General features: G+C 35.1%; 2 protein-coding genes across 2 annotated transcripts in view; both read right to left on the bottom strand.

Annotated features, from left to right (window-relative positions):
• Positions 1-9,912, bottom strand: part of LOC117780404 (pleckstrin homology-like domain family B member 1) — a 32,246-nt gene extending 22,334 nt beyond the window's left edge. Inside the window, exon 1 of the mRNA XM_034616929.1 lies at positions 9,332-9,912. The gene's annotated coding sequence lies outside the window, so the exon portion shown is untranslated. The remainder of the gene's footprint in view (positions 1-9,331) is intronic.
• Positions 9,913-10,900: 988 nt separating this feature from the next.
• LOC117783497 (pre-rRNA-processing protein esf2-like) lies at positions 10,901-11,804 on the bottom strand. The gene is made up of 2 exons (XM_034620916.1): positions 11,418-11,804; positions 10,901-11,357 (listed from the first exon to the last, which is right to left on the bottom strand). The coding sequence occupies exons 1-2, from the start codon at positions 11,755-11,757 to the stop codon at positions 10,978-10,980; spliced, it is 720 nt and encodes a 239-aa protein (XP_034476807.1). The 5' UTR covers positions 11,758-11,804; the 3' UTR covers positions 10,901-10,977.
• Positions 11,805-11,819: the final 15 nt, after the last annotated feature.

Consider the following 11,819-nt stretch of genomic DNA (forward strand, 5'->3'; position numbering starts at 1 on the left):
TATACAGTTATACAGTTGTTATACAGACATTGTGGATCGCATTTGGGCTGTGCTATTGCAAGCCAATCAAGACATGGGCCGACGCTGCCTTGGGCCGTTGGCCAAATTGTGGATGGCATTTTGGGCCAGACATGCAAACTAGTTTTTGCTAAACAGCAAAAAAAAAAAAGAAACCAAAATTAATGAAAATAAATACAATGTGACACATGGCAGACACAATTACAAACAGTACACGACGTATATTTTGTTTGTATAATTATGTATGTTATGTTAATAAAAATAAACATTTACCTACACGGACGACGGACTGCGCAGTTTGAATTTAAAACACGCAGAGCATATGTAGCTAAGTTATAAAAATTTTAATTTTTGTTTTTTTTTTTTTGTTACTGCTGTTTTTCTCTACTACTGTTGTTGTTGTCTTTGGGGTCGACGACAAATCTAAATAAAAATCGCGCGCGATTTTATTCGCGTGCGTTTCTTTTATTTTTATGGCTTGTGAAGGTCAGTCAGGCAGCGCAGCAGTGGCGCCGACGCCGACGTCGACGCTGGCGTCGTCGCTGACACGGTGAGTGTTAAATTTATATTGCAATATTTGCTGTACGTGTGTGCCATAAACAAAAAGGAAAGAGTTAATAATGCACTCATCGATGGGATGGCGAGGGAGAAGGGAGGAGGAGCAGTTGAGAGAAAGAGGAGGGGAGAGGTAGGATGAGACCTGCATACCAAAAATGCAACCCACTTTTTGTGTGTGTGAAATTAAACCAACTGCGGCAGCTTTTATTGTTGTTATTGTTGTTGTTGCTTATTCATTTGGCTGTTAAAGGGTTTATGTGACATGTATGTAAATGCATAAATAGGCATTAATGTATTAACCCCAGCTAACGGTAAAATGTAGGGGAGCGCCACTTGAAACTGTCAAAAATGAAGCTGTTTAAATGCCCGCGTGTGTGTGTGTGTGTCAAGTGGCTTGTTAATTATGGTCATGACTTGAAAATTACCGAAAATATGTTGAGCAGCAACAATCAGAACTCTGCCACTTGAGACCCTCTTAAGATGACGAAAATCTAATTAACACACACACTCACAGATACTTAAACTCCCCTCTTTCCCCCTCCCCATCAGCCAGCCAGATTCAAATTGAGTTCAATTGAAGTAACTGTTTGCCAGTTGACAGCAATAACAATATCGCATCATTTACGCATGCTCACTTTCACAGTCTCTTGCGCTCTTTCTCTCTCTCTCCCTTCTCTCACACACATTCACAAACACTCGCTCTCTGAGTGCATTTGCTGAAATAAAAAGAAAACAATAACAATGCAAAAATGCAAAATGGATCTGCCGCTGCCTCTGTTGCTGCCGCTGCGCTGTGCTGCGTTTGCTGATGTCATCAACAGCAAAACAATAATAACTACAAAGCAAACAAAAAATACATAACAAAGGCACTTGTTTTGAACAAGCGTCATATCCAAACGGCACTTTGAAGGCGTGGGGGAAAACTTGCTCTAACTGGATGACTTCATTAATGAACAAGCAACAAAGTATGCAAATAACTAACAAATACATTTGTACATACAATTACTCAAGTAATTCTTTTGACAAAATTACAAATTTACATTTTACAAATTTGTTGTTTATTTTTCATTTATTTCTTATTTTATTACTATCACAAGTTTAAATGGAAAATATTGATGTCAATAAAGTTAAATTTTTTGTTAGTCAAGAAAGTGCTTTGACAAGATCAAAAATTTACACAAGTTCTCTTGCTAAGAAAACATACATATGTATGTATGGATGTACATATGTATATTAGAAGAAATTTAATCGAATTTTACTATTCAATGTTTTGTCCAAACACTTTCTTGACCAACTGTATGTAAATATGTGCCTATGAGCATTTACATGCTTACATATTCACATTCATAGGCCACACACGCACATAATTACAATGACAGCAGCAGCAAAACGCTGGCGTGCGTGCGCGTTAACACAGAAAGAGAGAGCAAAAGAGAGTAAATAACAAGAACAAAACGCACTTTGCATTGTGCGCACAGCGCACTTGACTCGCTCACACGTTCGTGCTCTCATTCTCTGTTGCGCTCCTTCCTCTTTCACTGTTGTGGTTCATTTTGCACAAGTTGGCAGCATCTTTGTGGGTTTTTCTTTTTTGCAAGCGTAGGTGCGCACATTAAAGACAATTCAATTGTGAATGTTAAATGAAGTCTATTGATTCAATTGGTTTCAACTGCGACTGCGTTTTTAATTAACAATAAATAAAGGCGAAGAAGGCTGTTTAACAGAGAAGCAACACAACATGCGTGGGGTTTTTGAACTCATTCACTCCCTTCTCCACCACCAACTCCTTTGACCAGACCATAAATAAGGGCCAATGTAAATTGTTTTTGTTGTTTGCTGTTATTTTGCACACAACGCGTCGCGACGTCGACGTCGGACAGCGACCGGAAAACGGAAGCGCCTGATTTGGCTGTCAGCATTATTACTTGATTTTTTATGCTGCGTCCCATTGTCATTATGAATGTGCGTTTATGGCGCATATGTTCATATTCATGTATGTAACAACATGTGTGCTTATGTACATATGTCTGAGTTATGACTAGAAGTTTACAACGGTAACTGTAGTGTTTCTATTTTAGCTGTTAATTAGCTAAACTTAGAGCTTTTGTATTTGCAAAAGCTAGAAAATTAAGAAAATTGGTATTAGCTAGAAATCTGACTATTTTACAAAATTAATTGACTACTATTTCAGATAACCAGTTAACTTTAATAAACCTTCATGTATGTATGTACATATTTAGAGCAACAATATATTTTTTATCTACAAAATATATTTAGGGAAAACAAAACTATAACAAGTGAAGTATTGGAATATTTGCATGAAGAAATATTGAACAGCTTAGTGTGCGATATGACAAAGTCCATTTTGACACTTAGGAAAATACTACTACAGACAATTATGCCAACTATTTAGACTCATTTGCGCATTTGGTAGGGTAAATATCAGGGATTAAAGCTGTGATGGAAGCCATAACCTTTAACCGGTGATAAACCGATTGAAATTGGTAACCGGAATTGAAACCCTTACCAAAACATACATTTTTGATTATACTGAAATCCAGCATTGAATTAAATCAGGTTTAGGTGTAGTCAACATTTTTGATTATAAGTTTTAATATACATATTATTTAATAGACTTGATTTATTATTAATTAAAAATTCGAAAAATTTAATATCAAAGAAATAGCGTATTTTTTTTACTAGGCCATAATCTGCATCTTCGTAACATAAGCAATTTATTTTGTAGCACTTTCAATAATTTTTAGCTATTTTAAGCTGCTGTGTTATTCCTTGAAATTCTTGCAGCACTGTCTATAACTGCCTGCTGCTCAAATTCCAATTGGGCCATTTGCAATGGGAGCAGCCTAGAAAGGTGTCGCCAGCATACTCATGCACACACATACATACACACAATTCTCAATGTGCACACATACATATGTATGTATGCCATTCATCACGCACTCACACGATGCGACGCTGCGACGTTGCGACGCACCATTAAAGAAAGATCAGTGACGGCGCGGCGGGTGACAAAGTGCGTCCGGTTTGTGCATTTCGGATGCAAATGTCCAAGGCCTCCGGCTGGTGCTATTTAGTTGTTGGGAGAGTTGTCTTTCGGTGCCAATGAACGCAATGGAACCGTTATGGCCGCCTTCAACACAATATTGGCAATCTGTTGTTGTTGTTGCTGTTGAAAAGTTTTCCCCCTCAATGGAAAAACTATGCAGCCGGCAGGCATTCAGGCACAAATGCGCACAGCTGCAACAGCAACAACACAAAACGTGCAGCACATAAAAAGAAGTGTGAAATGGAAAAACACATAAAAAAAAGAAAACAAAAAGATAGGAGAAACACACACATGCACGCACATAAAACAAGAACATTACAGGAATTTCATTTGAATTTGGTTGGTAGCGCCGCGCCGTGTGACCTGCCAATTGGCGGCTTCGTTTTACGAGTGTCAGAAAGCGCCGCCTTTCAAACTGCAGCTTTAACAGCAACAGAAAAAGCTCCATAAAATGTTATCTCTATCAGGTGTGTTCTACAAATCTCTAACAGCGCCAAAACAACCCAAAAGCAATTGTTAATGTTCCTGAGAACAAGTAACCATTGCTTTTTGAGAGATTTGACAAAATTAAATATTTATTAAATTGAACTAAAATATTTTTTAAATTGAAAAAAAATGCATAAAAATATGTTTAATAACATTAAATCTCTGATATTTAAGGAACACCAACATTTCGAACGGTTGTTTTCAAAAGCATTTTTCTTCAAAATCTCTCGAGATTTCTGGAGCACACTTGTTTATATTTAAGAGTTGGGTCTTTGTTTTAACTTAATTTTGCTGAATAAGTTAAATTTTGCATTTTTGAGTTGTGTACTGAACCAGTTTTTTTTTTGGATAGTTCTAATTTTTAATCAGACATAACAGAACTAAAAGAGATATCAAAACGATTTAGGCGCAGCTTGCTAGCCTAATGCTTATCAAATACAACAACTTAATTTATTTTGTAGATACTTTTTTTAATATTTAAAAGCAACTTTGAAACAATATCAATTCCAAAAACTGGCTAAACAACAACGTTTTTGAACTTCCACTCTTCTGGTTCCTAACCTTTTTGAGCCACTTTGGCATGGATTTGACCTGCTTTCGGGTCACCTACAATGTCGTAATTTTGATCCATTTCTTAACTGAAACTGTTTTAATATCATTCTTGATAAATATTTTATGCTTACGTATATTTTAATCCAGAATGTTCAACAAGTGTATATGCAGAAATAATTTGAAGTTTAATTAATTAGATTTCATTTAAGCTTTAGATAAATAATTGATGTTTTCAAAATTTACTCTTCAAACTTGAATGGAAAACTTAATATACATATTAAAATTCAAAATCTGAGAAGTAAAAACAAATATTATATATAATAAATTATAATTGTGTAAATTAGTTATAATAATATTGAAAATTCATATTATTTAAATAGTAGAAGTTATTTCAAATGAAACGACACCACTTAGCTATATGTATGAGTGTGTGTGTGTGTGAGTGTATGTATGTATGTATGACAGCAACGTAACAGGCGATGTAAGCAAATTCCATAAAAGTTCTTTACAGACCTCCCATTGCTATTGCTATTGTTATTGTGGTTTCTCCAGCTGTAATTTGATGTGACACAATCTCTTTCTGCATCTACAATGACGGTGGTGCCAGACTGAGGGAATCAAATTCAAATTCACTGAATGCGACGGTTCAAGAACCATAGAACAAAAGCAATGGCAATGCCGTTTGACGTCTGTCAGTCATGGCAAATCAGATGCAACTCCACTTTATACATATGTACATACGCTTTATACATAAGATGCCATGCAATATGAGAAATTTGAGAATGGAAGGCATGGAAAATGTGCAAAGGATGCAAAAATAAATAAAAAATAAAAAAGCTTTAGTTAAGACTGCTCGACTACGAGATATTATGTCTCTAGCTTTAGAATTGCTCTTATAATTCATTTTTTTTTTTAATTTGTGAGCGAATGGGGCGTGTCGTTATAAATTGGAAATAAACTTGATCTTTCTGCAAATATAAGAAATCAACATATAAAATTTGGTGCTTCTAGCTCCTCCCATCTCAGAGATCTTATCGTTAATTCGAACAGACGGACTTGGCTATATCGACTGGACTGTTGATCAAGAATATACATATATGTATATAATTATTTATACTTTGTAGGCTCTGCCTGTTACATACTTAGCACAAACTAAATATACCCTTGACCAGGGTATTATAAAGGAATTGAAACCACACATATTCATGTATCGACTTTTCCCTCTTATAAAGCATAATACGTGAGCAATTTGAGTTTTCAGTTGTTTATTGGTCCAATATCTAATATCAGTCAATAACTTGAATTTTCTTAACAAAGTTATTCATCCATTTTGCTTCTGGACACATTCGTATTTAGCAAGCTTATTGAATAAAATACCAACAGTTATCAGCTGTTGTACAGTTTGATAATGCTTAATTACCAAATAAAATGTGCTTAAAATAAGCAAACAGTTGATACTACTTATACAATTTGGAACCTGTCATTCAATTAGCATTAAGTTAGTTTTATGGCTTAAAAGCGACTTTAGCATTCTACGAAAGTTCTTTGTAAATACATGAATACAATACAGAAATAATTGGCAAGGGCAGCTAATTTTGGGTCAGTAGAAACGTTTGATGCATAGCAATCAGTTAACTTTTTGTGCTCACTGTGGGCATATCGCCCATCTGTTTGTATGCTTGTCCACTTCTTCGACTGTCCTCCTGTCCACTCTTTCTGCCCATTTTGCTACTGTTGGCTGCTGACACATAAACTGCATTTGGCAGCATTCGCTATGTTTTTGTGTCAGTGTATTTATGTGTATTCTGTGTCTGTGTATTTATGTTTTTGGCAAGTTTTTTTTTTGTTTTTTTGACTGGGACTTGCAGTGATGATGTTTATACGAGCTGCCTAATGTCATTCGGATATGATGACGATAATGATGTTGGCGATGACAATTTTGATGGGGCGCCACACGCTGTGTCTGCCACATAAGAGAGCGCTTTGTGGTGCCTTATAAAAAAAAAAAGCCAAAAAGAACATTACCGTCGAGGTGCTCGACTGTTAGATGCCCAGTACCCACATTATCGTGACAGATCAATTAAATTATTATAAGTAAAATAAATATTTGTTAAAAAAAAATATTAAATAAATTTAAAAGAATAAAATAAAAATATTAGAAAAAGTCGGCCTTAAGTAAAAAACCATAACTTTCAAATACTCTACCCAAAAAAAGAAACCATTGTTTTCAAATGTCTAAGAGAATTTGGAGAGATTTGCCAAAATTAAATATTTATTCAATTGAATTAAAATATCTTTAAAATTGATTTTAGATTCAAAAAAATATGTTCGAAAATATGAAATCTCTGACATTTAAGGAGCACCAACATTTCTATTCAAAATCTTTAGAGATTTCTGGAACACACCTGAATATGATATATTTTATTAAAAGCTATAAAACAAAAAATGAATAGGTAATATTAAATAAGTGAAAAAAAAATAATTACTTTGACCTGTGTGTCAAAGTATTTGACTAAAAACAACAATAACTCAATTATCTATTATGTTTAATAACTGCCCGAGATGAAATTTTCATCACATGCCCGTAAAACTCACTGCGACAAATCTTAACTATCGAGCTTCAAAATTGCTCTTGTTCTAAGATTGTTCTGCGTGCAAATCGAGGACAGACATTGTAACAAACCGATAAAAAAAAACCGCCTTTAAGTACTGGTCTAAGAATCAAGTTTGCTACTGTCTGCATCATTTTGACCGTCACTGTGGGCTGAGCTCATTGCTGCTATTTAACGTAACCTCTGCGAAACCGTTTGCGCAATTGAATATTGAATTGAATATAATAATACAAACAAAAAATGCTAATTAAATACATACATACTCATACATATTTACATTTGTATATATGTGATCTACAAACACCATATGAGCGAGCGACCGGCAAACGCAAACATTAAATTAATTCATAGCAATAAAAAAAAAGTTAGCAAATCAAATCAAAATCGACAGTTTCGCCGGTTGCGCAGGCGTCGCAGCCGACGCTGAAAGCGACGCTGTCCCAACGAAATCAACCTAAAGCTGAGACACATTTTTGAATTATAGAGTATTAGCACAAATCTGAGATCCAACTAACTCCAAGGATTTTACAGCCAAAGCCAATGTCAAGAAAGCTCGTTATTGCTGTTTGCCCTTTCTGTATTTCACAACACAGGCACGTTTTTTTACAACAACGAATTAAAAAAACGTTGAAAAATAAAAATATGACAAAAAGAAAAGCAACACAAAATGTCGAACAAAAGAACAAGTTCTCAAGCAAACAATAAAATCTGTATCTTTTTTTTCGGTTGTTGTATTTTAGCTTATTATTCAATTTGGATTTGGTGGCATTGCCTTTTTGGCCAATTTATAAAATTTACATAATTTAATGGGAGTATCATTTTGAAGTGTGTGTAATTTTAGCATTGTTGTTGCTGATTTGCGTGTCATTAGCATGGAATGTGGAATCCAAGTGGATTGTGTTTGCGATCCATATTATAAAGAAAATAAAATTGGATGTTGTGAATGTAACAAGACGATAAAGATTGTGCTGCTGGTTGTGAATTCGATTTTAATATTTTAATATTAATTATACAATTTAATTTTAAATTTTAATTTATTTTATTTTATTTTAAACCTGAATGAAAGCTAATTGCATAAACATAAAAATAATATTTTTTAAAAATAATTATTTATAGCTGAATAATTACAAATTGGGGTATTTTTAATTAGTATAATCCCTAGAAATTCGATTTTCGATACACAAGCAAATAAAATTCAAATTCCCAGCTTTAGATAAAGTGTAAACTCTACATTCAAACTTTGAGGTTGAACTTTCTTGGACTGCGAAAGTCACAATAAAAGTAGAAAACTAAAACCGAAACCCAAACAAAGTTGCGACGAACGCGGTCGCTGTCGCTGTCGGTAAGTATTTCTCTCTGCCGGCTTCGTCAATAACTCCTGCAGAGAGACCGACCGCATTCACTTGAGAATTGTATGCTGCCGCCGTCGACTTTGTCTGGCAGTTTGTCTGCTTTTATGGAAACCGGCTAAATTCCATTTGATTGGGATGCCTTTGCCTTTTCTTTTCTTGTCTGTCTGTCTGTGTTTTTTTTTTTTTTGTTTTTTTCCCACTGCATTTCACTATTGTGGTCGCCGTTTTGAGTTTCTGCTGACGTCGCGACGTCAGCGTTAACTGCGCACAGCTGTCAAGGGCGTTGGGTTTTTGGACGGCCGCTCTGCCGACGCCACTGCCGACGCCCCTGCAGGCTGCAGCTCCAACAGCGCTTTCGATACCGTTATGCTTTTTGTTGTGGGCGCACTTGGTTTGGAAATTTATTTCAAGAGCTGGGAAGCTGACACATACAGTTAGTCAAGTAATTGTTTTAACAAAAAATAAAAAAACAAAAACAAAAAATGCACATTAAAAATTGCAAAAACCTGGTTCGTTTTTTTTTGAGTTTTCTTGTTTTACTTGCTTAAGACAAGATACAAATAATATTACAAAATAATGAGATTTATCGCATTTAATTATATTAAAAATAAAAATAAATGCTAATTTTTTTCTTTGTCAAAACAATTATTTTACTAACTATGCATTTGCATGCATTATTTACATACCTTTTACAATATATGTATTTCTTTTTGCCGCCTCAACTGTTGCTACAGTTTACCAACTGTTGTGCTTTGTTATTGTTGTTGTTGTTGCTGCTGCTGCTACTGTTGTTGTTGTTGTGCTTGCCAACGTTGGTGTCGTCGTTTTGCTTTCTTGGTGGTTGCTTATTAATGTTGTCGTTGTTGTTGTGTTGCAGCGCGGCAACAAGGAATGCATTGAATATAATTTAGTTCTTAGTCTAATTCTCCATTAATCTTGTACGTTTTGTGTATGCAATTTACATCTGAATGCCGCGCGCAACAACAAGCATGAAGCTTAATGCGAATACAAACAAACGAACACAAACGCAGTGTGTGTTGGTAAACGAGTTTAGTGGCGTTGTAAAACCGCAATAACAACAAAAGTGAATTAAATTTATCAATAGCAAAGCTCACAAATTTCAAATGCAAACACTTTATTCAATTACTCATTGCTTTTTGTCTAGTTTCAATCACAACAAGCTTTCAATGCACAACAAAAACAAATTGTCAAAAAAAAAATAATAATAATAATTTGTAAACGCACGCAGACGCCGTTGCGCCAGTTCGGTCAATGGTTTTTTTTCGACTGAATTCAGGAAATCGAATCGTTCAACTACTCCAGCGTTGCCAGACTTTTAAAGGAAAAATGGCTGTTTCTGGCTACAAATCATCCTAAATACAACTGAAATTGCGATGCAAAATAGCTTAAAAAAAATAGCCAAAATTACCATTACCACCTAGAAATACTACTTTGCATTACGTTACTCAATTAGCGTTAATTAATGTTTATTTTTTTTGCAGTTCTTTAGTTTTAAATGCATTTTTAATATTTCTTCCACCAGTACATTTTTCGCATTTTGACAGAATTGTTTTTATTGTTTTTGTTTTAAGCAATTGTCTGTCGTTTAAATTTATGAATTTAAATCGCGCGCCGTTTTCAGTCACAAAGTGTGGCAGCACTTAAATCCCAGATAAGGCAGCCCTGGTCCCTAAAAAAGCGCCATGTCTATCTTCAGATAAAATTGTCAAATGGAGTTTTTTCCCATAATTTCTTTAATTTTGCAATTAGAATTATGAAAATTTTCGGAGAGTTTTTGTTGAATTTCTGATTTTTAATTAGGAATTATGTTATAAAACTTGCAAGATGTGACGAACTCGCTAAATTCAATTTAACGATCACATTTACCTAATCATAAACACATATATTAGACTTTGCGTAGTTAATAATTAATCTTATTTCATGAAATCATCAATTATTTAGTTTATTTAACTTATAATACAGTAAAAGATTTTATCCACCGAATCCGAAAGGCGACTGTTAACTAACATAGCCGCAGTTGGTTAACAGTTGCAAATAATTTAAATTTGATTTTTGTTTTTGCAATAAAATTAGCTTGAAATTTCTTGAGACTTTTATGGTATGTTTTATTTGATTTAATTTGGGACAGTAAGAAAAAAAAGTAAGAATACCAGACAATGTAAGTGTACAATGAGTAACATTGCAATGAACCCAAAAAGTCGCTTAGCCGAACACAAAAAGAAGAGTTTGCAGAATTTAAATTAACAGCGTTATTAGCGCCAACTTATGTATTTTAAATCAGTAAAAAAAAAGTGAATTTCAAATGTTGCTACTACGCCTCCTTGTTGCCACCACTTTCCAGTTTTTTGGCTTTCTTTGCGAGCTTCTTTAAGTGCTCGCTCTTGTCCAGATTATTCTGGAAGAATGTTGTCTCCTTTCGCGCCTGTGATACCTCCGTCTGCAGCCGCTGTTTGTGCACTGCTTGCTCGTAGTTCATGCGCTCTGTTAGATGCACCCACTTGAAGCGCGGCAAATACTTCATGCTCCACAGCGAATCGTAGAACTGTGACTTTTTCCGCGATGAGATTTGTTTGTTGTTCAGCAATGGCACAATTTGCTTGGCCACACGCTTCGATTCAAACTCCACCCAGCCCTCGGTAAAGTGTATATTGTAACGTTTTCGCTTATTCTTTTTGGCCTTCTTATCGCCTCCTAAAATTAATGCCAATTATTGTTTGTTTGGAAGCAAATGCACGTGTTAAAATTAATTACCCAGCTGTTTCTCTGGTTGCAAGTAGACACGTCCAATTTTGCCAAAACCGCCAAGAATTTCACGTAGACGCGTTACGTTCATGTGTTTTGGTATGTTTGATATATAAATGATGCCCTTCTTGCGTTTCTTTGCAACTGTCGCTGTTTTGGCGCTGGCGTTGAAGTTGCCCAAATCCATTTCATCGTCATCATCATCATCCTCAGCTGCATTTGAGGCGGAATCTGCCTCAATATTTTTGTCTGTGCTGTCATTAGCTGCTGGTGTTTCCTCTTTTACATCCTCGTCGCTATCCACGTGCATGGGAAGCGGCACGGCTTTTGTTTTTACTTTCTTCTTCATTTGTTTAATGCAAAACGTGCGCTCAGTGCACTGTTGTCGACTTATTAATGGAATAGTAGCTA

The sequence above is a fragment of the Drosophila innubila genome, chromosome X, assembly GCF_004354385.1.
Source record: "Drosophila innubila isolate TH190305 chromosome X, UK_Dinn_1.0, whole genome shotgun sequence".
NCBI lineage: Eukaryota > Metazoa > Arthropoda > Insecta > Diptera > Drosophilidae > Drosophila > Drosophila innubila.

Coding starts and splice junctions, on each gene's coding strand:
- LOC117783497 (XM_034620916.1), bottom strand. CDS start 11,757: ATGAAGAAGAAAGTAAAAACAAAAGCCGTGCCGCTTCCCATGCACGTG. Junction 11,358..11,417: donor GCAACCAGAGAAACAGCTGG/GTAATTAATTTT, acceptor CATTAATTTTAG/GAGGCGATAAGAAGGCCAAA.